The sequence below is a fragment of the Carassius auratus genome, unplaced genomic scaffold (assembly GCF_003368295.1).
Source record: "Carassius auratus strain Wakin unplaced genomic scaffold, ASM336829v1 scaf_tig00216934, whole genome shotgun sequence".
NCBI classification, from domain to species: Eukaryota; Metazoa; Chordata; class Actinopteri; order Cypriniformes; family Cyprinidae; genus Carassius; species Carassius auratus.
The window spans coordinates 230,541-256,946 of NW_020528804.1; the positions used below are offsets into that span (position 1 = coordinate 230,541).

The 26,406-nt window shown below is 41.9% G+C and overlaps 1 protein-coding gene and 1 long non-coding RNA gene across 2 annotated transcripts; one reads left to right on the forward strand and one right to left on the reverse strand.

The window, feature by feature from the left end:
- Positions 1-2,075: 2,075 nt before the first annotated feature.
- LOC113099390 (uncharacterized) lies at positions 2,076-4,246 on the reverse strand. The gene is made up of 3 exons (XR_003289401.1): positions 3,773-4,246; positions 3,115-3,297; positions 2,076-3,028 (listed from the first exon to the last, which is right to left on the reverse strand). It is a non-coding gene; the product is annotated as an uncharacterized LOC113099390 (long non-coding RNA).
- A 5,190-nt stretch (positions 4,247-9,436) lies between these two features.
- LOC113099385 (uncharacterized) lies at positions 9,437-24,503 on the forward strand. The gene is made up of 8 exons (XM_026264381.1): positions 9,437-9,606; positions 10,166-10,495; positions 10,589-10,909; positions 23,040-23,099; positions 23,175-23,363; positions 23,538-23,585; positions 23,665-23,717; positions 23,951-24,503. The coding sequence occupies exons 1-7, from the start codon at positions 9,468-9,470 to the stop codon at positions 23,706-23,708; spliced, it is 1,131 nt and encodes a 376-aa protein (XP_026120166.1). The 5' UTR covers positions 9,437-9,467; the 3' UTR covers positions 23,709-23,717; positions 23,951-24,503.
- Positions 24,504-26,406: the final 1,903 nt, after the last annotated feature.

The following is a 26,406-nucleotide window of genomic DNA, read 5'->3' on the forward strand; positions in this document are numbered from 1 at the left end:
CTGCCATCAGTGGTTCAACTGTAATTTCACAAAGCTACAAGAATACTTTTTTTATGCAAAGAAAACAAAAAGAACAACTTTATTCAACAAAGACGTTATTTTTGATTATGTCAGCCACACCACACGGATACGCTGTTTTCGTTCAAATCAAAGCATAAATAAACATAGAAAGCGTGTCCATGTGACCCAGCTGACACAGAACAGGCTATGTAGTGTGTGTCCAGCAGATACTCTCCAAAAAATGGCACTACACTGACGCAGAGGAGGTGAATTGTTGAATAAATCGTTATTTTTGTTTTCTTTGCATACAAAAAATATTGTCGTCGCTTCATAACGTTACTGTTGAACCACTGATGGACTATTCTGATGATGTCTTTCTACTTTTATGGGCCTTGACAGTGGTATTTACTGGAGAGTCTATGGGACGGTCACAATCTTCCCAGTTGCATCCAGAATATCTTAAATTGTGTTCCGAAGACGAACGAAGCTTTTACGGGTTTGGAACGACATGGACATAAGTGATTAATGGCAAGATTTTCATTTTGGGGTGGAGTAACCTTTTAAGTACTGGTAAATGCTGATTGTTTGTATAAGTGGCATTTTGACATTTATTTTATTGAGCTAGTTTCATTTGATACATAACTTTATCCTGATGCTTTTGCTTGTTTTTATGTGCAGATGTTTTCTTGGAATCACAACACTCACTGGATACAAGACGGACACATAGAGGCAAAACAAGTGGAAAAGTCTCCCTCATGTGTGTGCTCATCTCAGAAAGTTGATGGACTTTCAGTATGTATTTATTAAATTGTCTTTTGCAGGAATATTCTTAATTTAATAGAACATAAGCTCAAACAACAGAATTTGTGATTTAATGTTGATTCCAGAATTTTATTTGAATCATTTTCTTTAAAACATTTTTTTTTTCTTTTTTTAAATGTATAAAAAATTATACAAATTCTGTTGATTGACCTTCATTTTTATAGAACGTTAATGTTCTACTCTGAATATGGCTTTTTTTAAACAGTTATTTGTGATGCTATGCTATTTTTATGATTAGATTTAACTGTTGAAAGACTGAAAATTTTATTTTACCAGTAAAAGCCTTGCAATGTCTTTCTGCCAGTTTTAATAAATACTTATTTGCAACATCATTGACTTGGTTTTCATTCATTTGTAAATGTATTAAGATAGAGCTCATGATAATGCATTTATATCAGTATTTTATAGTTTACTGTTAAAATTCTTTAAAGCAGTTTCATTGTTAAATTATTACAACATCATATTGTATTTAGGGGTATTTACATGATTTTATTGGCAACTTTTGTTGCCAGCTAAATACTGTAATTTAATGAAATTACAAAAAAATGCTGTAAAATATATTTACAGGATTTTATTGGCAACTTTTTTGCCAGGTAAATACTGTACTTTAGTGAATTTACAAAATATTGCTGTAAAATAAACTACTTGTAAAATTCAATGTTACTGTAAAAAATACTACAAACTACTGTATTTCACATACAGCAATTAACTGTTATTTGCCTTGCAGTAATATCCTGTAATCCATTTTACAACAATTAACATCATTTTTACAGGATTTTATTGGCAACTTTTTTGCCAGTAAAATCCTGTAAATTCTACAGTACATTTTTTACAGTGCAGCAACGGAACCGGTTCCAGCATAACCTCCATCAACCAGTTCCTGCTGAAGACTGAGAGGGGAATCTGTGGAATGGTGTGTGAATGAGAGCTGCCCCGTCGATAAAAGGAAAATAACTTGTGCTTCATTTTTGGACACAAAAATGATAAAATTCATAGAGAGAATGCTTTTTTCACTCTTGAGCTTTAACTGCTTCTCCACATCACCATAATTACTGTATAAACAAGATGTGCATTCTCAGTTAAATTATTTTCTGTCCATAAATCAGGAAAATGGCTCTTCACTCTTTGAGACGCCAAACATTTTCACTGTCACTGAGTCAAATGGATTTCTGACATGACTTTGTTGTTCATTTAGACATCAGTTCTACCTTAGATGGTCACTTTAGTTTGAGTGCAAAAAAAAAATAAAAAATTTAAAGTCAATGTGACCCCTCACAATTTGTAAATCTAAAGTAGAAAACCCCAAACAGCACTCCCCTTCAAGCGATTTAGACAGTTATCTCCAATCAAGGGATGAAAATGGGACTGATGTACTCAATTTTATTAAACACTAGACAATACACTGATTGGCAATCAGAGCAGACAGATGTTTCCCCATAGGTAACAGTGAACGATTCTACAATAGATTAATCACAGTGAATAAAAGGTCTCATAATAAATGAGTTACGAGATAAAAATCTAACAATGCCTAGACTACAGTGAATCAAGTCAGATATATAGGTACTGTTCACATACACTCCAACACTGCAAGAAACACTTCAAACTAAATTGGCCATGCGTACATTAACACAGCATTTCACACTTCACACCAGTAAACATTGCAAGATAGACACGGTCCCTAAAGGAAATATTGCACAATGCCCATGGGCCAAAGGTTGAATGACGACAATTGCCAAACAAACACAAAAAACACAACAACATCTAAATTAACTGGGTCCAGGTCAAAGAACAGTGGTAGCGGATCCCCAAGACACACATATGAAGAAATACAAAATGAAACAAGATTAAACCCAGGAAAAACAGTAGCTAGTGACCGACGAAGGCAATCCTCCTATAAATCACAAACGAATTTTATAAGTCACATTGTAACATTTTAAAAACATTAAGTCTAAGAAAGGATTAAAATAAAAATAAATAAAAAAAATACATTTTTTTCTTTTGACACCAGCCCAAATAAGTAAGAGCTATATACCCTTTAACAAAGTTAAACGGCATGAATGTTTAATTGCTGGACACTCTCCTCGATGTTACTCGTTACTTCAAACCCATGTAAAATCACTACTCGCTATTTTGCGAACAAGTGTCTGTAGACTCGTGACTACTGGCACCATTTACTGGTTACCATACACGCAGACACCAAGCCGAACTACAAGCAAACAAACAAACGAGCCGTGTTAAGCGGTTCTCATTAAGTTCAATATTAAATCGACATAACCTTCCAAGAAAACTCACATTCTCCTGTTTGCACAGACGATACACCAAGAGGCTCACTCTTCAACTCACACCGCATTAATGTTTTTCTGTCTTCTTCTTCTTCTTCTTCTTTAAATTGGCGGTTGGCAAACAACTTTTAAGTGTGCATTACCGCCACCTTCTGAAATGGAGTGTGGATCCTAATAGCCTTCACTCACTACTCTTTAAATACAGAAATAGATAAATACATAAATATATAAATCCCCCCCCCCAAAAAAAAAACATCTAATATATAATAAAAATATTAATTTTAATACCTTACCATTCACATATTATTAACTCCAATATTTTAAGACAACTAAATTCATATCTTCCGAATGAGCCCTGTTTTATTCAAATAATCAAATATTGCACTATACCCCACATGCCCTGAATTCAGTTGTAAAATTTCATTCATTTCAAATCTAATTTTTTCTTTACTTAACCTTTCTTTCAGCCTCAACCTTTCCTCCTTATACCCATCACAATTAATAATTACATGTTCTATGGTTTCACTAATATTACAGACCTCACACATCCCACTTTCATGTTTCCCTATTATTTTAAGCGTACTATTTAAACCAGTATGTCCAAATCTCATTCTCGATATAATGTCCTCTTCTTTTTTATTCCTATTATTTTCTCTCATTCCTCCTACCTTCTTCTGGATATTGTAGTACATTCTCGCTTTTGTTTCCATATTCCACTTTTCCTGCCACTTCTTCCTCATTTCTTCTTTGATTATACTTTTAACCTCCGCCTTACTATAATTTATTACCATATCTATCTCTGTTTTATTGGTTGCATTTTTTGCATATTTGTCTGCCAACTCATTTCCGTCTACCCCTATATGAGCTGGAATCCATATGAATTTTACTATTACTCCTACTCTTTTAATTCTGTAAACAGTTTGGGCTATTTCCAACATAATGTCCTGTCTCACGTCCGACTGCATGTTCTTAAAACTATTTAATGCACTGCTTGAATCTGATCCAATCAACACTTTCCTTGTTTTACCATTTTCTACCCACTCAAGTGCTAAGAGAATGGCCAACATTTCTCCTGTAAACACTGACAATTTATCATTTACTCTCTTGTTTAACATAACATTTAATTCTGGTATAATAAACGCAGCTCCTACTCGATTATCATCTGTTTTTGATGCATCTGTGTATATATATATCTTAAACATCGAATACTTCTCCCCTAGGTATCTACTAACTTCACTCCTGTCAATACTACTGTTTTTTTAAACTCTAAAAGGTGCATATCTACCTCTAATTCCCCTAATAGCCAAGGAGGAACATTGGATAAAGGCACAATGGGGCTTATCGTCATATCTCCTATCCCTATCTCATTGACTGCATCACCTATTACCCAACCAAAGCTCTCACTCAGTCGTCTTTCTTTTTCTTGACAAGGTTGTAACACCTTCTGAGTCGGATGACTTTCTTTATGCCATTTTAGATTTGCCCAATACGTTAATGCTATCTGATTTCTTATAATATCCAAAGCCATCTCATTCATCTCTACTTGTAATGCTGCTACTGGAGTTGTTTTAAAAGCACCACAACAGAGTCTCAACGCCTGACTTTGAATCACATCCAACCTTTTTAATAATGTTCTTGATGCAGACTGGTAAATTGTACATCCATAATCAATAACTGACCTAATTAAACCAATATATACTGCTTTCAATGAAGTCCTACTTGCTCCCCACTCTCTACCTCTCAGACATCTTCCTACATTTAGTATTCTTTTACATTTTTTAACAACATTCTCAATATGTATTTTCCATTTTAGCTTTTTGTCAAACCATATCCCGAGATATTTAAAACATTCCACCTTCTCTAGATTTTTGTCATAAAGTTTAAGTTGAATCTGTTCTTGATTTTTCCTTTGTGAAAAACATACTACTTTGGTCTTTGCTACAGAAAACCTAAAACCCCATTCCCTTCCCCAACACTCTACTCTTCCAATTGCCTCTTGCATCTTCCTCACTATATATTCTACATTTCTTCCCTTTTTCCACATAACTCTGTCATCTGCAAATAAAGAAACACTTATAGATCTATCCACTCTACTAAACACTTCATTTATCATAATTGAGAACAAAACTGGACTAACTATACTCCCTTGAGGAGTTCCATTTTCCACTAAATACTTTGTACTCAATTCTTTCCCTATTCTTACTGCGATCCACCTATCCGTTAAAAAGTTTTTGATCCAACTATACATTCTCCCTCTTATCCCCAACTGAAAAATCTTAATCATTAATCCTTGTTTCCACAACATATCGTATGCCTTTTCTACATCAAAAAATACAGATACTATACTTTCTTTATTAATTTGGGCTTTTCTAATTTCACTCTCTAAACGTATAGCTGGATCTATTGTGCTTCGTCCCTTTCTAAATCCACTCTGGTAATCCTTTATTAGTTCCTTTGTCTCCAAATAATAATCTTTCATTTATCATTTTTTTCCATAATTTTTCCCACCTGTGATGTCAGAGTAATCGGTCTATAACCATCTGCCAAACTCGGATCCTTACCTGGTTTACATATGGGGACAATAACGGATTCTTTCCACTGTTTTGGCAAACAACCCACTTCCCAAACCTTATTATACAACTTTAGTAACATTTCTTTACTTTCATAACTTAACTTTTTAATCATACAATAACTTATTTGGTCATTCCCTGGCGTTGTATTTCCCAACTTTTTTTAAGACATTATTCAATTCACCCATTGTAAACATCACATTTATGGTACTTTCATTGTCCCCATCATCCTGTCTTACTTTGACACTATCTCCTATTGTATTCTCCCTCTGTATCTTTTCCTCATTACTCAAATTACCATTACTATGTATTTTAACAAATGTCCTCGCAAGTAACTCTGCTTTACCTTTGCTCTCTACTATTATTTCCTCTCCTTCTTTCATTATAGGATAACCATACTCTCTTTTATTTCCAGACATTCTCTTAATCATACCCCATACCCTATCTAATGGTGTGCTTCTTCCTAGAGATTCACAATACTTCCCCCAGAAGTTTTTCTTAACTCTCTTTATTGTCTTCCTTACTACAGCCTGTTTCCTCTTATATTCAGTTAAATTCTGAAAGTTATGTGTTCTTTTCAGGATTTTAAATGTCTTATTTCTTTCTTTAATTACCTTTGTGCATTCTTCCGTCCACCACGGAACTATTTTCTTTCTTTTACTGCCTCCTCTTTTTGGTATCGACTCTTTTGCTGCAACTAAAATACTACTACTTATTTCTTCATTCAAATCTTCAATTCCTTGATTAATACTAACCTCCTTTAATTTTCCTTCGGACAATATTCTAAACTTGTTCCAATCCGCTTCTTCAAATTTCCACCTGCTTACTCTCTCTTCCATTTGCATTTCCTTTTCTATTTCAATTTCTGTAAATATAGGGTAATGATCACTCCCTATAGTGCTTTCCTTATTTACTTCCCAACTACTTAACCCTACCAAAGTCTGGGACACCAACATAAGATCTATTGCAGTTTCTGTACCCTTATTTAAATGTATCCTTGTACCGGATCCATCATTTAGACATACTAATTCCTTTTCATCCATTATCTCTTCTAAAATTTCTCCATTCAAATCTTCTTTTTCACCCCATACCTTACTATGGGAGTTAAAATCCCCACACCAAATAATTTTCCCTCTCCACTCCTCCAGTATTAATTCTAGTTGAACTCTCACTAGTTTTTTACATGGATTATAGAAGTTAATCACTTTAATTTTTTTCTTTCCTGTTCCATATTTCTATAACTATTACCTCTAATTCTTGTATTGTTTTTAACCTCCTATATACTATACCCTCTTTAATGAATATTGCACACTCTCCCCCAATTCCATTTCTTCTATCTTAACGTATGGTATTATAACCTTTAATAATGAAATCCAGATTAGGTTTAAGCCATGTTTCCTGAATGCATATGATTTCCGGTTTCTTCCTTAATTTATCAATATATCCCTTAAACTCATATCCATTTGCTAACAAACTTCTTGCATTCCATTGGACTACCAACATTAAGTTACGCTTTGAGAAGCTGTATCTGCATTCCCTTCTCCCTGGTTAAGGTCAGCGTGTATCTTTTCCCATGACAAATCTTTCATGTTAAAGGAACTTAGCTGCTGCCTTGACTATGATTTTAATTTTCTCTGTTTTTACTTGTTCTGAGCAATTTATGACATATGCAAAGAACAGCACTATCCTATCCATTACTATTCCTGTGTTTTCCTGCCCTGACCTCGTTCCTTCTTTAGTCATATCAATTTCTTCTATTTCTCTTTCCTTATTACATATTTTCACAGCTTCTGCATATGTTATTTTCTGATTTGATTTTACTTTTTGAACCTCTACTGCCTTTTTCCGGACTTCACATCCCCCGTACGCTGCAGTATGGTTTCCTCCACAGTTACAACACTTTATTGTAACATTACTCCCACATTCTCCATATGCGTGACCTCCTCCACATCTTCCACATCTCTGCTTCCCTTTACATACATGTGCAGTATGTCCATACCGCTGACATTTGTAACATGTTAAAGGAGGAGGTATATACTCTCTAACGTTAAAGCTCATATATCCTACCATCACTTTCATAGGAAGCACCTCATCTTTAAACTGTAGCAGTACAGATTCACTATCAATTTTTTCTCCATTTCTGAAAGCCTGCATTCGAGTGATTTCTGTGATCATTCCTCCTTTAATCACTTTTCTTAGTTCTTCCAGATTCTCTTCTATGGGGATTCCTGTTATCACTCCCTTAGTTCCTCTTTTCCTCACCAATTATTCTTTTCTCCACTATTTCTTTTTTACATAGTGTTTGCAATTTCATAGTTTTATTTTTCTGCTCAGAATTTTTGCATTTCACCAATAGACTCCCATCACGTAACACCTTCGCCATTTCTATTTCCCCAATCGCTTTCTTCAATCCAGTTGTCAGAGTGATTGGGCTAACTGATGAAATTTAATTCCCCACTTTAAATTTAAGAATGATCTTAAACTCATCCATCGTAATCTTTTTCCTCCCCTCTCGATTCTCTTCCTCCTCTTCTAACGCTCTTTTATTTGTCATCTGACTACTCCTATACTCTTTTCTCCCTCCTCCTTTCCTACTCGTACTCTTTTCCCAACCCATCTGCATATCTTCATCTTCAGAAAATCCACTATAATTTGCCATTTTGATCCAGTCACAAATCAGATTATGCCATGAACCCGCTACAAAAACAAACTATAGAAACGTATTGAAACAGAAAATACTTTGAAACAAAAACTTTCCTCTTCAACACTGCTCACCGCCGCCCGCAAACTGCCACCGTGGCCGGAAGTCACTCCTTGTGTAACGATCTCTCGACGCGATGTTTTTCTGTCAATCTCTTGCGACACATTTAAAGGGACGCGTCACTTACGCCACCTGATGCAAATGATCAGAGCCAGTGATTAGGCCTTAAAGGTACACTTCCAGTCTCAATCACCTACCCGCTACATAAATCTGTTTAGAGTTGAAGCCAGTTAGTAATTGAATTGAACTTCCTCTGAAATTAGCAATTTAGACAATTTGAAACCATAATATTTAAATTTTAACTTATGTAATTAGGGATAAACTGAAGAAATAAGAAACTTTGGAGGGAACTACGGAAGTTTCCAATGACTGATTATGAGCACTGATGATTTCATTAGATGAATGTTAAGAGAGTGAAATAAAAATGGCAGTTTTGTACATATTTCCAAAAATCTTTTTGTTACATGGCAAAAGTAACACAAAGGGAAAACCCTTAATAATCCAAAAACTGCATCCTACTTCCTGTTACTGTTTTACAGTTCTTAGAGATGAGAAATCAAAGTTTAGAAAGGGATATTTCATACTCTGCTTAGACTTCAGCTTTTAATAGGCATTTATAGAGAAAGTTTATTTCTTTAAATATGTTATCTTAAAAATAACTAACTCCTATAGCTAATTGTTTTAATTATTAACAATAGCACGTCTCTGGCATTTTGCACAGAACACATTTCCTACTTTGTCTCTTCAAAAACAACTGTGTGAAGGTAAAAGGTTTTGTGGCCTGTGCTCTTATTGAGTTGTTTTGCAGTGAGCTACACTCAAAACTATCTATTAGATGGGGTGTTTTTAATCTTCAAACTGCATTTCCATCCTTTTCCGTCTAACGGCAGCTTACCTGCTATTATAAGATTTAAAAGTTGCAAATATGACAGGTGAAAACTCCCCATCGCTCACTGAAGGCCTCTATATGAACACATAATTATGGTCATTTCCTACTTCCGCATTAAATTTGGAGTAACTGAAAACAGCTCTATGAAAGTGAAGTTATGTGGCTTGTGCTCATATAGTGTTGAGCTGTCCAGCAGTGAGCATCTGTATATGATGAAGAGTTTTCAGCTTTCTTATTTCCAGCTCCTGTATCTTCTAACAGCAGCATTATTAGAATGTAAAGGTAAGTGTCTTTTATATGAAATCAAATTAATTTAACCAACATACAAACAAGAAGTATGAATATAATCAATGGACTGTGGGTGTTTAAATGTGACACGGATGTAAATATGATCAATGTCATTCATAAGTTACATAATTGTAATTTTTTTTTAAATTTCAGTTGATCTCAATTCATGTTAACAACTGTGCTAACAAATGTGTTCTGTTAGAAAGTGTATGCAACTTGAATTTTAAAGAATAAAATTGTGTCACTAAGGACAGTCTTTGTTTTTAAATAATTTGTGTGTGTGTGTGTGTGTGTGTGTGTGCGCGCGTGTGTGAGCAAAGATGAACCCAGACAACATATTTATATAAAAGTCAGTTAATGAATTTAATATTGTTTTACACTGGCAACCAAGAAGATCATTTAAGAAAAATATGTATTTATTTATTTATTATTATTATTATTATTAATTATTAATATTTATTTATTTCTGTAAATCCTGTGGTGCTTCCTGTCTTTCTACAGTATGTCCCAGCTCTCTCAATATGTCTCATTTCTCTTTTTTATTCCCTTTTAGCTGAAACAGAGAGACCCTGCAAGCAGGTTTATCAGTTAAACGTATGCCATTTACTTGGTGACAGCATGTCTATTTCCTGCCAAACAACAACCCACCCGCTGGATTCTCTGACAGTCAAACTACGGAGTATCAACCAAGATAAAGTCATCCTGACGTATCCAGACATCTCTACAGCATCAGAGCACCAGAGATGGTCTGTGAGGAATGATGCTGGAAATGTTACACTTGATCTGAAAGACATCACATCATTCGATAGTGGTCTTTATGACTGTCAGGTTTACAAGGATCAGGACTGCCTTCATACAACTCGATTTAACCTGAGTATTATAAGTGAGAATACAGATGTTTTAAACAAGTTAATAATCATCATTGGAAACCATATACATGTATAATATGCCTACTTCTGTGTTTCTCTTGTTTCAGAGTGTAAAATTTTGAACTCTGTCCATCCAACCCCAGGCTCTTCAGTGTTGCTGCCATGCTCTGAACATCCTCTACAAAACAGAACTGAACCAGTCACTTGGAAAGTTGGTAATGGTCACCAATTAACAGATATAAAACAGTATCGCACTCCAAACAAGCCCTCAAGCAGCACAGAGAAACCCCCGGACCCCCTGTACATGAGAGCGAAACAACTAAACAACGGATCTTTGCAAATAATGAATGCAGTACAAACTGATGAACTGTGGTATCAGTGCAGAGTGAATGAAAAAACCTGCTATGAGACGAAGCTGGTGATGAAAGGTGTGTTTTCAGTTCAATATTTTTAACCCTCAAACCAGACTCTTTGACAGACATTGATTAGACTGAAAGATTAAATATTAAGTTAAGCTATGCTAATAAATGTGAATTGTTGTGATGGGTTAGTCAAAGTGTTTTTAGATTATTGTGGTAATAAATATGATAAATATTTAAGTTAATATAAATATATGTAGGTAGGGGTTAGATTAAAATCATGTTGTGGTGATTATATTCTGTGGTTAAAGTCTTTTTGTTAATATAGAAGATGTAAATGATCAAAAGTTTATACAAGCTTGTTAATGTTTTTATACCAGCTGGAAGATATGGGTAATACGGAAGTTCTAAGCGACCATGCATTATAATATTTTTTCTTCTCGTTTTCTCGTTTATAACGACTTAATTTTCTCGTTTTCTCGACATAACGAAGTTCGTTCCCTCTCGAGGTGGTAACTCAACATTACGTCAGCTAAGACGTATATGGGAACTCTTCCCTTCTCCACTTTCACTGAAATCTTATTGGCTAACGCCAGCTGGGGACAGCTGGCCAATTGACGCGAAGCATGCAAATACTGGTGGGTCAGCGGGCAGTATAAAATGCATGGGTGCGAAAATTACGTCAGAATCTCTTTCTTCACGCTAGAAGTCTTATCTAAGTCATTGTGGAAGTTGCAATAGAGGACTACTCACCCTGTTTTCCTCTCCGCATCCGATGGCTGCTAATGCTAGATTCGGACCTTCACCAGTTCTGTGGGACCTGCCTGGGTTTCTCACACGGACCACATGTGCGCCCACTGTGCCGAGCTGCCAGTGCGCGCCCTCAGAGCCAGTGGCTCGGAAAATAGCGGGAATGAGGCCCACTGCCGCCAGCGAGCTGCTGGTGGGCCCTCCACCGCCCGAAGACGTGGTGGACGATAGCTTCAGCCCCGCGAACTTCGTCCTCTTCGGAGCTGGCGAGCAAAACGACTCCATGTCGCTTTCGACGTCGGAAAAGGTTTGGAAAAAAGACCGGAGCTCATCAGGGTCTTCGGAAAGGCGCCGTCACAGAGCTGGGTTTCACTTACAAAACGCACCTGACGAGCCTGTGGAAGGTAACTGGACTCGTGGCTCCTCCAGTCGAGCTGCTACCAGACGGCATTGAGGCTTGCGAGAGCTCGTGGTGAAGTCGTGGGCTGCACCCCAATCGGCTCGCACCCACTCTGCTACGCAGGCTATGTTCACGCACGAGGATGGGGCGGAAACCCTCCCCCCGTCGAGGAGACCGTTACCGCACCTGTGCCCGTCTCCCTCTGCATTTGGTTCGGACCACAGCCTGCCTTCCAAGCCGTGCAGCTCACGGCCCTTAAACGAACAAAGCCTATACTTCTGAGGGAAGACCGCTTCTGTTCTTTATGCCAGGGCAATACTCAAGGTGTTTCAGGCAGACGGCGGCACAGTAGCGCTGACGTCATCAAGGATCTGCGCGCAGCAACTGATCTCGCGCTGATGGCTACTAGCGCTCTGCTCAGCCATTTCATGGGACTCATGGCCGTCCTTACAGGCACCTAGGGCTTACCCTAGCTGTCCTGAAAGACGCGGACAGTAAGATGCCCCTAAACGTTCCAGTTGCTCCCTCCGGCCTCATTGATGACGTCATGGAGCTTTTCTCAGAGACGCAGAAAGCGCGCCAAGGCAATGAGCCACGTGATGCCCGGTCACTCACTCCAGTCTTCTTCTGCAAGGTTCTTATGCACCTCGCCAGGCTCTAAAACCAGCTAAAATAGCCCGCAGTGGCACCCCGCTCTGAACCGGACGCTCGTTTCGGCCGAAACCAGCAGTGGTAAGAGCCTGGGAGGAAACGTCAGGGGTCAGTTGAGGACGAGGACCCCGCGCTGCGAGAGAGCCACCGCGCCATCGAGCCGTCTCCCTGACGGTGAAAGAGTGAGTGAGCGGGAGGCCCCGCCCCCAAGCGCCATGTTCAAATGCATCATGTCCCCCATTTCCTTCGGGCGACGATTGCTATGTGTGTTTAATTGCCGTTTGTGTGAGTTCCACAATAGAAGCATGTACACAATCAACAAAAGAGCTTTTCTTCTCTTACACTCAACACTGTGTCACTCGCCCTGTCTCATAGCAGCGCTGAGCCACAAACCCATGATTATAATGGCCTCGCGAGAGTGCCAACACCACATAAACACGGTGTCACCCTCCATGTTCAGATGCATCATGTCCCCCATTTTTCTTAGGGTGACGATTGCTATGTCTGTTTAAATGCTGTTTGTGTGAGTTCCACAATAAAAGCATTATACAATCAACGAAAGAGCTTTACTTCCTCTTACACTCATCACTGTGTCACTCGCCCTGTCTCAGAACAGTGCAGAGCCGCAACCTATGATTATAATGGCCTCGCCAGAGTGCCAACACCACATAAACACGGTGTCACCCTCCATGTTCAGATGCATCATGTCCCCCATTTTTCTTCGGGCGACGATTGCTATGTCTGTTTAAATGCTGTTTGTGTGAGTTCCACGATAAAAGCATTATACAATCAACGAAAGAGCTTTACTTCCTCTTACACTCATCACTGTGTCACTCGCCCTGTCTCAGAACAGTGCAGAGCCACAACCTATTATTATAATGGCCTCGCGAAGGAGCGAGAGTGCCAACACCACTAAGACACATGCATCATGTCCCCCACATCACTATGGGTGACGATTGCTATATGTGTTTAAATGATGTTTTTATGAATAAAAATTATACTATAGAAGCATGTATACTAATTATTGCACCCAGTATTGTGTCACTCGCCCTATCTCAAACAGCGCAGAGCCACAGTAAATGATTATAATGGCCTCTCGATGGCGCAAGAGTGTCACACCATTACGAGACGCGCCTGCCCTCCCGCCAGTGCTTCCAGCCTCGCGGGGGCGGGCCCTGGTCAAAATATGCCATCAGTGGCTGTAGACTTAACGCGTCCGCGGTGTCATCTCATGGACGGAATCCCGGGCGTTTCACCGTGGATACTGGGAATAATTCACGACGGATATTCTCTCCAATTCAAACGCAGACCTCCCCGCTTCAATGGCGTGGTCCCGTCACTGACTTTGCCCCAAAACCGTCCTGTTCTGCGACAGGAAGTTCTCAGTCTGCTCGAGAGAGAGCGATAGAGCGAATTTTCCCCTCAGATCGAGTGGAATGCGCATGTTGAATTATCTGGACGATTGGCTGATTTTAGCCCACTCAAGAGATGTGCTATCAGTCACGTGGAAACAAAGCTTCGCCGTTTGGATACGCTGGGACTGCGTGTGAATATGCAGAAGAGCGTGTTTTTACGAGTCGGACTGTAACATATCTGGAATATGTTTGGACTCGATGGCGATGCGAGCCCATCTTTCTCTAGAGCATTTCATTGACTCTGCGCTGTTTCAGACCGGGCAGGTCATTTGCACTGAGGGAATTCCAAAGGCTTCTGGGGCTGATGGCGGCGGCTTCTACGGTGTGCCATCTGGGTCTGCTACATTGCGGCCGCTACAGTTTTGGCTGTAACTCGAGTTCCGCCGAAGGCGTGGTCTTCGGTCCACAAGCACATACGGTCATTCACAGTTGCGTCAGCACTCTGAGACCGTGGTACAGTCCGGATATGTTCAGCCCAGAAGTTCTTTTCTCTGCGAACGCGAATCTAGGCTGGAGAGCAGTGCTCCTGGGCCTGTGGTCGGAGTCACAGAGATGGTGGCACATAAACCGTTTGGAATAATGGAAGCGGTGTCCTAATGTCCCTGCAAGCCTTTCGGTCGAAATTGGAGCGGAAACATGTACTGATTCAAACCGTCAACACGTCTGTGGTCTCGTACATAAATCGCCAGGACGGCATGCGCTCCAGAGCTCTATTCAAACAGGCAGCGGGTCTCCTGTTGTGGGCGGACCGACACTTAATCTCCATAAGAGCGTCGCACATTCCCGGTACTTTGAACCGGGGAGTGAGCATGCTTTCGAGGAACGGGATTCCTCAAGGAGATGGAGGCTTCACCCAAGATCAGATCTAATGATTTGGGAGGGAGGAAGTGGATTTGTTGCCACGAGTGAAAACACGTTTGCTATCTCACTGATCCCCTGCCGGGAGATGCTCTGACATCGCGTTGGCCGTTAGCCAGGCTTACACATCCCTCCTGTGAAGATTCTGCCTGTGTTGTGCAAAATCAGGGAGGAGAAAGCATCAGTTATACTTGTGGCCCCGAACTGGCCGATTCAGCCCTGGTTCGCGGACCTGAGAGAGTTAGTGATGGCTCCCCCATGGCGAATCCCCCTCAGACAGGACCTGCTGTCTCAGGCGAATGACACAATATAGCACCCCAGCCCCGAGCTGTGGAACCTTCATGTGTGGCCGCTGCAGGGACCCTAATGAGCGGGACGCTCTACACTCACGAGTGCTAAACACCCTTACGGAGACGCGAGCATCATCAAACATTCGCTGCTACGCACAGATGTGGTGAGTTTTACAAAATGGTGCGAGAACATTTATATTGACCCGGGGACCTGTTCCGTATCGGATGTTTTGCGCTTTCCACAGCACAGTATGGATAGCGGGAGTTTGAAACCATCCACACTAAGGTGTACGTGACTTCTATTGACGCTTTCGTTCCCCAGTTACGGGCAAACGATCGGTAAGCACGCTCTGGTAATCAGTTTTCTCAGAGGAGCGAGGAGATTGTGCACTTCATGGCCGCCCTCCGTGCCGCCGTGGGATTTTGCTCTAGTTTTGAGGGCTCTGTCTCTTACTACCGTTTGAGCCATTAACCTCGATTGCGGTTAAGGAGGTTCCCTGAAGACTGCCTTGCTTCTTGCTCTCGCCTCGACGAAGTGCCTTGGAGAATTTCATGTTTTTTTTCGGTGAACGATATTGCATTGGTTTCGGGCCTGGCGACTGTTATGTCACTCTCCAGCCGAGACCGGGTTTCGTTCCGAAATCACTCAATACACCGTTTTGTTTCCCTGCCCGCCTTATCTGTTGAGCCGTCAGCCTCGCGTGACGCTGATGCTCAGAGCGCCAGGACCCTGCTAGGGTTTTACGGATGTATATGAATTGCTCGGCCGCCTTTCGTCAGTCGGACCAGCTGTTCGTGTGCTTGGTGGATGTAATAAGGGATGTGCTGTTTCTAACAGAGACTTTCTCACTGGATCGTGGACGCTATCGAATGCCAGGGGAAGGATTATCCCCTCAATATCAGAGCTCATTCTGCGAGGTCAATATAAATGCTTCCTGATGGGCCTGGTCTAGAGGTATGTCTGTCCAGTATTTATGTTTTGCTGCTGGCTGGTCTTCCCAGAACACAATCGCCAGGTTTTACAAGCTGGGTGTACCCTCTGTAGCGTCACATCTACTTTCGGTGAGTTAAGTTTTATTCATTCTGTTATAACCAGCTATACAGTAGTTACCATGGCTGCTAACTCTGTGTTATGGATTATATGGTTTATGCAGTAGTCACCGCAAACGCCGTCGACTCTGTTTAACTCTCATGCTTGAGTGCTTATTGCTTTGTGTCTGCCCTGGCTAGTGCAGATTTCGATATATTGCTTGAAATTATGCTAATTTAGTTAGGCTCGGAGCAGATGTCTCATTGGTCTAGTTCCGCCTATCAGATGCAAGCACTCTTAGCGACACGGCCATTGGCTAGAACTTTACTGCTTATGCGAGGGGGTGATTGACTCCGTTCAGGGCTTATCTTCACTGCTCTCACGGCGGGATTTTATACAGTTCCCATATACGTCTTAGCTGACATAATGTTGAGTTACCGCCTCGAGAGGGAACGTCTCCAGTTACTATCGTAACCTCGGTTCCCTGAGAGGCGGGAACGAGACATTACGTTAGCCGCCGTGGTCGCTGTTTGATCAGCTGTGCTAGCGTTCAGTCGTGATTCTGACGTAATTTTCGCACCCATGCATTTTATACTGCCCACTGACCCGCCAGTATTTGCATGCTTCACGTCAATTGGCCAGCTGTCCCCAGCTGGCGTTAGCCAATAAGATTTCAGTGAAAGTGGAGAAGGGAAGAGTTCCCATATACGTCTTAGCTGACGTAATGTCTCGTTCCCGCCTCTCAGGGAACCGAGGTTACGATAGTAACCGGAGACGTTCCCTTATCGAGTCGGTCTCTCGACATTACGTATGGGGAAATCCATTTCCTCGAAATTATGAAGTCTGATTGAATAACTCTTTTGCTTGCAAATAGCCAATGGCGCCGTCGCCCTCACCTGATTGGCTGACAGCCATCAATATAGGTGACGGGTGGGCGCCAAAACCCTCAGAATCTTTTTTCTTCACTTGAGTCTGGTAACGGTGGCCCTGTATCTCCTGCCTCTCCCCCGTCCGCCGCCATCGAGCCGCGAACCGGGAGACTGCAGAGAGCTACGTTGACGGATTCTGTCGAGGTACTGGTGTCGGCCCAACGCCCACGCCACCCTCACGTGGAAGATCCCCTCTCATACTCTGAGGCCAGTTACCGCCCTCCACTAGAAGCGCGGGAAATGGTCTCGTTTGGATATGACGAGGACGACGCCATGTCTACTAATGCCTCAGACCCGGGAGCGTGGTCCGAGGCCCCGTCTGAAGCCGCCCCCGCCTCGCTGGATGCCGAGCTTATGGCGATCCTCACGGAGGCGGTGGCAGATATGGAATTGGAGTGGACAGCCCCCAAGGAGCTGCCGTCTAAGAGATGGATGGACGGTTCTTTCCTCGGTGCGGGCCGCCAGGCTGAAGCCCCGCAGAGACCCGCGCCTTTTTTCTCTGAGGTCCACGAGGAACTCACCCGGTCATGGCGCTCCCCTTACTCAGCCCGAGCCCATGCACAGGGGACCCAGCTGCTGACGACGGTGGAAGGGGCGGAGAAATTAGGATACGCGTGACCGCCTCCCGTCGAGGATGCTATCGCGGCCCACCTCGCGTCTTCTCCCGGCTGGAAAACCGCCTCTTTGCCTTCTAAGCCATGTCGAGCTACTGCTAACATCGCCGAGAAGGCGTACATATCTGCTGGACATGCAGCATCTGCCCTCCACACGATGGCAATCCTGCAGGTCTTCCAAACTCGGCTCCTTGGGTCCCTGGATGAGGGAAGCCCGGACCCAGAGTCGCTCAGGAAGATCGCGCTCATGCGCGATGCCGAAAAGAGGCAGTTCCTGGATACACCGGTGAGCCCCACCGGTCTTTTCGGTGTCGCGGTGGAATCTCTGTCGGAGAAATACGCCGAGACCGTCAAGCAGTCTAAGATGATGCCTCATCTTTTGCCGAAACGGTCTCAAGCCCCCCCTGCAGCGAGGTCCAGATCTTCTTCGGCACAGCGCCAGGCGGGAAATACCAGGCGCGCGTTCCCGAGCGCAGCAAAGTGTCGTGAGCCAGAGCCACCATTCCGCCAGAGGCAGCCCAGGAAGCCCCGTTTTGGTCCTAAACCAGCCTCTAGCAGCCAAGGGCGCCCGGCTGGCAAGAAGGAGCAGCGTTCCTGATGCTCGTGCCAGGGGGAAGAGAGCGCGGGACGTGTTCGTCGGACCCGCGGCGAAAAGGGCGTGTTCCCGCCCAGAGTTCGTCAAAGATGTGAATGTTGTGAGAATGAAACCGCTGTGTTCTGTTTCAATAAACATGCATTACATGCCTCAGCAAAAGAGCTTTCTTCCTCCCTCTACTATTACCCGCTACATAAGCGAAGCCTCTCCTCCGAGAGACGCTTCGCAAAGCGGAAGCTCTGGGAAACCCGAGGAGGTGACTATGTATGTTCCCGTGCAAGAAGCCGCGAACGAGTCACCTGCCACTCATATAGCGGTCAATGCTTCCCCAGTGGCTGGCGCGCACGCCCCGTCGCAGCATGCATTAATACCCTCTGTACTGAGTCATCTCAGCGCGTGGGCGACGCTACCCGCGGCATCTTATTGGGTGATCAACACAATAAAACGCGGCTATACGCTCCAGTTCGCTCGCAGATCACCCCGCTTCGGTGGTGTGATTATGACAGAAGTGTCAGAACAGAGCGCCCCGCTGCTACGAGCCGAAATATCCTCTCTCCTGGCCAAACAAGCAGTAGAGATAGTGCCCGTGGAACGGAGAAATTCCGGTTTCTAAAGCCGTTATTTTCTAGTTCCAAAAAGGACGAAGGTATGCGCCCCATCTTAGACCTGAGATTACTGAACAAAGCGCTCGCGAAACGCACGTTGAAGATGATAACTGTGAAGCAGATCCTCGCGCACATTCAGCCCGACGATTACTTCATTGCAGTGGATCTAAAGGATGCTTACTTCCACATCCAGATAGCCCCACATCACAGGCGCTTCCTGCGTTTTGCATTCGAGAGTGTGGCGTACCAGTTCAAAGTGTTGCCGTTTGGGCTCACTTTGGCTCCCCGTGTATTTACAATATGCATGAATACAGCGCTCGCTCCCCTGAAGCTCAGTGGAATGCGCATACTGAATTATCTCGACGACTGGTTAGTCATCGCACGGTCGAGAAGCGCTCTCGAGGAACACAAACACAGACTCCTCGCCCATCTGACAGGTTTGGGGCTGTCTGTGAACATTCAGAAGAGCACACTGCAGCCGCGCCAATATATCACATTCCTGGGTATGATACTGGACTCGCGCTCTATGACCGCGAAGCTGTCAGAGCCGAGAATCCAGGCGATTCAAAATACACTAGCCCTCTTCGTTCAAGGCAGAGCTATCCCCTTAAGAACGTTTCAGAGGTTGCTCGGTCTGATGGCGGCCGCAGCCTCCGTCTGCAGACTGGGCTTGTTACACATGAGACCGCTTCAACACTGGTTACAGAGCCGAGTGAAGCCGCGGGCGTGGAGAGCGGGAACGGAACGCCTTATCATAACGCGTTCATGTCTCGAGACTCTGGCGCCTTGGTTCGGCATGACCATATTCGAGCAGGGTGCTGCTATGGGCAGAGTGGTCAGACGTATAGTGGTCACTACGGATGCTTCACTATCAGGCTGGGGAACCCTATGCGATGGCAGACCAGCATTCGGTACGTGGACAGGGGACCAGACGTGCTGGCATATAAACTGCTTGGAGATGGAAGCGGTTCATCTAGCGCTGCAGAGTTTCCTTCCGTTTGTGAAACACCGTCATGTTCTCATCAGAACGGACAACACTGCGGTGGTGGCGTACATCAATCGCCAGGGAGGTTTGCGTTCGCGATCCCTGCAGGGATTAGCGAGACAGCTGCTGTTATGGACGGACAGGGTACTTCTGTCGATTCGAGCAGTGCACGTACCGGGCAGTTTGAATTGCGGTGCGAACATGCTGTCCAGGGACGGCATTGTACACGGAGAATGGAGGCTCCATCCGCAAACGATAAATATTATCTGGAATCTGTTTGGCAAAGCGGAGATCAACCTCTTTGCGTCGCAAGAGAACGCCCACTGCCCTCTGTACTTCTCGCTGACAGCATCCCCCCTGGGGGGAGATGCGCTGTCGAGCCGCTGGCCAAAGGGACGGAAGTATGGTTTTCCCCCAGTCAAGTTAATGCCGCTGGTGCTGCAGAAGATCAGGGAGGAGAGATGTGCGTTGATCCTGGTAGCACCTAAATGGCCCAACCAGCCGTGATTCCCGGAACTGGTGAACATGTCGTGGCTTCACCCGTGGCGAATCCCGCCGAGAAGGGACCTCTTATCCCAGGCGAGGGGCACCATATGGCACCCCAACCCAGAGCTTTGGGATCTGCATGTGTGGCAGATCAGCGTGGAGTATATCAGCGAGTGCTGCAGACAATAGCAGAGGCTAGAGCCCCTTCGACGAGGCGTTTATACACTCTGAAGTGGAAAGTATTTGCTAACTGGTGTGTTGACAAAAATGAGGACCCCAGGAGTTGCGATATCTCCATTATTCTGACCTTCCTACAGGAACGTCTGGATGCTGGCAGTACCCCATCTACAGTGAAAGTCTACGTGGCCGCTATCGCTGTTTTTCGTGACTTGCTAGACGGCCATTCAGTGGGGAGGCACCCCCTGATAACCAGCTTTCTTCGGGGAGCTAGGCGGCTTAATCCACCCCGCCTTCGTCAGATGCCGGTCTGGGACCTGTCATTAGTGCTTAGTGCGCTGTCCAACCCACCTTTTGAACCAGCCGAGTTTAGCGACCTTAAAGTGCTCTCATTTAAGATGGCGCTACTGCTCGTGCTAGCTTGCGGGAAACGAGTGGGAGACTTGCATGCCCTGTCAGTGAACAGCGCGTGTATGCAGTTTGGACCGGACGATTGTATGGTCAGACTTTTACCCAAATGCGGCTATTCGCCTAAAGTGCTCTCAACGCCATTCAGAGCTCAGATAGTTACAATTCAAGCATTTTGCCCCGAGGAGGACAGTAATTCAGTGTCTCAGAAGTGCGCTTTGTGCCCCGTGCGTGCCCTGCGTGCATATGTGAACAGAACTAGCCAGTTTCGAACTTCAGAGCAGCTTTTCGTCTGCTACGCGGGTGCCAAGAAGGGCAGCGCGCTGTCGAAGCAGAGGCTATCACACTGGATAGTGGAGGCTGTGCGACTAGCTTATGCTTCCCGGGGAACCGCCTGCCCAATCGGGGTGCACGCCCACTCCACAAGGAGTTTGGCGTCGTCATGGGGTTGGGCGAAAGGTATGTCTATTCAGGACATTTGTTTCGCAGCGGGCTGGTCGTCTCGCAACACGTTTGCGAGATTCTATAATCTGGACATTCCCTCGTTCGCATCACATGTGCTGTCAGTGCAGGAGGAGGGAGTTGAGCAGTCTTTGGACTAAGCTATGGGCACGCCCTGCCTAGCGCGTGCACTAGCCGTGGTTTCTACCAGGTCAGCGTCAGTTATTGTTGTAATAGCTGCGGTTGAGGTATTCATTCACTATCTAATGTGGTCCCTTTATGATGCCCGCATTATAAGCCGGCAGTGTATTCCCAAGCACCAACATATTGCTGCATTTTCCCCATATCACACCAGTGTTGCTTATCTGGGTGCACTGGATTACGTTTTCTCGTTATAACGAACTAGTTTTCTCTAAGAAGTTACAAAACTGCGCCAGCAGGTGGCACTATAGACCTGAATATAACTGATGGGGTGTTGTATACTATACACTTTACTGTACGCGGACCTTCCTCGTGATCGCTATAATTTGTGCAGTCTTCATTACTGACATTTAATTAATTCATAAATGTTAAATATACTTGAATCAATATGAATATTTTGTGTATTAAGTTCCTGCTAGATGCATGAGTTTCACCAACGCGTTCTGTGTCATAAAATAACTGCTTATCAAAACCAAGGTTGACATCACTGTATTCTGTTTATCTACAGTAGGACGGGATTTAACGATGTAGGCTGATGTGCTTCTTTTCCTTATTACTAATCTTTATTGTTAACCATATTAATGAGAAATGTGATACATATGTAAAATCCATAGGCTTATTTAATTCAGTTTTGTTCTATAATGTTGTAATCGTTTTTTTCTACACACACACACACACACACACTACATGTGCACATGGACGCTCTTTTCAAACAGAAGCTTGTAACACACATGATATCGGCCACATCATATAAGGACTACTACAAATTACAAATTATATATAATTTTATTTCAAATAAAGGGAAAATGAAAAGTGAGTTTAATCCAAGCAGCTCTAATTTCGCGGTGTTGCCATTTAAACATGTTAATTACAAAAACAAAACGTTTGTTGTACTGTCTCTGGAAAAATCTGATCAGCCTTTATTTATATACAGTATTGTAGACGTTATTACCTAGGCGAAATATAGGCTACAGTAAGAGCGCCTGCATGGTTGTCCATCAGATGCCTGTCAAAGTTGAGTTCGTTACTATAGCAACAGTAAAACTGTCATGTCGTTATAATGAGAAAACAAACTTTCGTTATGTCGAGATAACGAGAAAAATAAGTCGTTATAACGAGAAAACGAACTTCATTATGTCGAGATAACGAGAAAAATAAGTCGTTATAACGAGAAAACGACTTTCGTTATGTCGAGATAATGAGAAAATTAAGTCGTTATAACGAGAAAACAAAAAGGAAAAAAAAAATTATAATGCATGGCCGCTTAGAACTTCCGTAGGGTTAACATTTTTATTACTGTTTATATATGTATGAAATTATAGAAACATTTCTTAATTTAAAAGTTGTTTGTATTTTGATTACAGATGATAAAACATTTTATTCAACAATTTTGGGAAAACTTTCCACTACATTGTTATCCACAGGTACTGAATTTATTTGATTAAAAGAAAAAGACTAATCAGTCTGACTAATGTTCATTTAAGTATCTCTTTCTCTAGTGATCACAGATGCTCCAACCACAGCTGCTGACAATACGGCTGGGCAAACTGAAGCCAAGAACAATGAGAGTGAAACTTATCTGACAGTAGTAGTGATGACCACAGTAGTGTCTCTGTGTGTCCTCATATCACTGACCATCTGTGTCATTCTTTATTTCCCAAAACAAAGTCACAAAACCAACAGTCAAAGTAAGTCCACAACTGTTAATGTTTTAAGTTTTCTGAGTGTGTTGCTATAAGACATGACATACACACAGCTCATATCATTACATCCTGGTGATGAGACCCTCATGTTAGAATGAAAGTCACATTATGATAGCTGATCAGATAGTAAAGTATACTTATTTTTTTTATATCTTTTAGTTGATTTGAACTGCTGGACTACCGTAAATTATTCCAACATTTCAGGAGGTCAGTGATATTCATAGTAAGCTCTTGTGCAATAAATGTATTTGATGAAGAGTATTTAATAAAAGTCTTTTACTTGCAGGGTTTGATGGTCCATTCTGTTTTTTAGATGAGCATAACACCTGAATCATGACTGTAAGTTAAGTCATTAATTTTATATCTGTCCTGAAGTACATAAAAAGTGAATTGGTACATCAAATTTGTTTGGACTAATTTACGTTCTTCTTTCTAATATTGTATATATATATATATATATATATCATAAATTCATATAACTTAATAACATGGACACACACATATACTGTTTATGCAGCACACATCTGCAAATATGCATGATTTAATGATTTTTTTTCTTTATCTCCCAACAGCTGGTGTGAACAAACAGAAGCTCCTGCATGTAAAGCAGAGGACAGATATTTAATGTGCTTTTGTTGTTGTTGTTTTCTTTAAATAAGGAATGACTCTCAATCTGGGGAAAATTCTTTAATATGAAATTTCATGCTGCTTCTATGGCAAAAGTTCACTTTTTAATTGAATGACGATTTACAGAACAGTTGATTGCTGTCAAAAGACAAAACATAACTGTCAGGGTTATGTGTGTTTTTGCTCTCTGTGATCCAGTTTCTGTTTCCGTTGATTGTGTTAATTTGATTCCAGGTGTGTCTCTTTCTTGCTCATTTACCCGGTGTTTAAAAGCCCTAGTCCTTTCAATCAGTGTTGGTTGGTTCTGAATGTCTTTCCATGTGTTCCTCTGTCTCCTACGGTCCCCTTGGATTGGACTATTGAATTATTAAAATACATATTGAAGAACTCATCGTTCCTTGCTCTCCGAGTGTATTGTGACAGTATCAAGCTTGTGATGCATTTTTATACAGGACACACTGTAAGAGACACATAATGACAACTCTTCTGTGGAATGACTCTTGGATGTACTTCTTTTTTTCTGCACATATTCTTTGATATAATGTTTGTAGTGCAATAAACTATTCTGAAAAGACTTATATTTGTGTTCCAGCATATGGCTTAAGTTATTCCCTCTATTGTATTTTTTTATGAGAATTAACACACCTTTTTCTGGAAAACAAACAATGCAAAATATTGCTGCTTTTTTTATAATTTTCAACTCATTTGAACCCATTGATGCTTCTGATCATCCTGACAAATTATGGATCTAATTTACAAGTTTGCATGACAGAAACACAATTACAAGATTAAAAAATATAAACGGGAGTGAGGCAGCACTGATCCTCTGCAAATCATTATAGTTGCTCTGCAACATTTCACATTAAAACTCAGTATCTGAACTATCTCAGAGCATAAGAAAACTCCCAACCCACTTCAGAACATCCTAAGTTTCAAGCACATAGATTTAAGTGTTTTTGCAGAGAGAAGAGCTCTGTGGTGTCCTCTCAGCGACGGTTGGAGAGCAAACTAAAGGAACTGAACATCACCCTGGATGAGGAGAGATGTGCACATATAGAGCAGTGTGTGTGTGATGATCGGTGTATGTGAGTGACCAGTGGAGTGTTTCTGTGTTTAATGCTGTGTGGTTCTTCAGCTGACTGAAGCCTGCAGAGGGCAGTGTGTGCTTCTTAAAATACTGGGGTGTCCAGACTGCTCACATTTCTAATTTCTTAAAGTCTTTACCTTTCCATTCCTCACTCACAAATACTCTTTTTCTCAGATGTTGTGAAAAATCACCCTCACACCCTGTTCATCTCATCATATGCACATCCTGGAAATCACAGAATCTCTTTATAAATTAGTGAATCTCAACCTTTTGACTCAAGAGAGTGTTAATATGTGTAAATTAATTAACCTCAATACATTTTTGATTCCAGATCTTTCAACAACCACTGCTCCAAATAATGGCAAAAAATATATTTAAAAAATCGAAATAATAATAATAACTGTACTGTATGTTTAATATATTTTTATATATATTTATTTATATGCTCTGATGATTATGATGGGTGATCATTCCAACAACATCAACCAGTTCCTGCTGAAGACTGAGAGAGGAATCTGTGGAATGGTGTGTGAATGAGAGCTGCTCGTTGATAAAAGGAAAAGAAAGTCTGCTTCATTTTTGGACACATAGTAACTTCAGACTGGCTGTAAAATTGATAATAGAGAGTGAAGGCTTTTGTTTCTCTCTCTTCTGCATTAACTGCTTCTCCACATCACCATAATTACTGTATAAACTAGATGTGCAGTCTCAGTTAAATTATTTTCTGTCCATAAAACAGGAAAATGGCTTTTCACTCTTTGAGACACCAAGCATTTTCACTGTCACGGAGTCAAATAGATTTCAGACATAACTTTATTATTCATTTATACATCAGTTCCACCTTAGAAGCTCTTTTGTGAAAGAGCTTTAATTATCACTTTTTTGAGTGTAAAAAAATAAATAAATCATTTTTAAAGTAGATCAGTTCAAAGTTGAAGCCATTTAGGAACTGAATTGAGAATATAACTCAATTCTTCTGAAATTAGCAGTTAAGACAATTTGAGACCATAATATTTTAATTTAACTTAAGTAATTAGGGTGTATAAAGTGAATGAATACAGATAGAGGGAACTATGGAAGTTTCCAATGACTGATTATGAGCACTGATGATTTCATTAGATGAATGTTAAGAGAGGGAAATGAAAATTGCAGTTTTGTACATTTTTCTTTTACAGTGTAATATAGCAAAAGTAACACAAAGGGAAATGCCTTTAACAATCTAAAACCTGCATCCTACTTGTGTTCCTGTTTTACAGTTCTTAGAGATGAAAAATCAAGGTAATCAAAGGAATAATATTTCATTTAGCTCACATA

Bases quoted from the DNA above. Each gene is read 5' to 3' on its own strand.
- LOC113099385 (XM_026264381.1), top strand. From the start codon at position 9,468: ATGAAAGTGAAGTTATGTGGCTTGTGCTCATATAGTGTTGAGCTGTCC. The intron at 23,100-23,174 runs GTACTGAATTTA...CTCTTTCTCTAG, and splicing joins CACTACATTGTTATCCACAG to TGATCACAGATGCTCCAACC. The intron at 23,364-23,537 runs GTAAGTCCACAA...TATATCTTTTAG, and splicing joins TCACAAAACCAACAGTCAAA to TTGATTTGAACTGCTGGACT.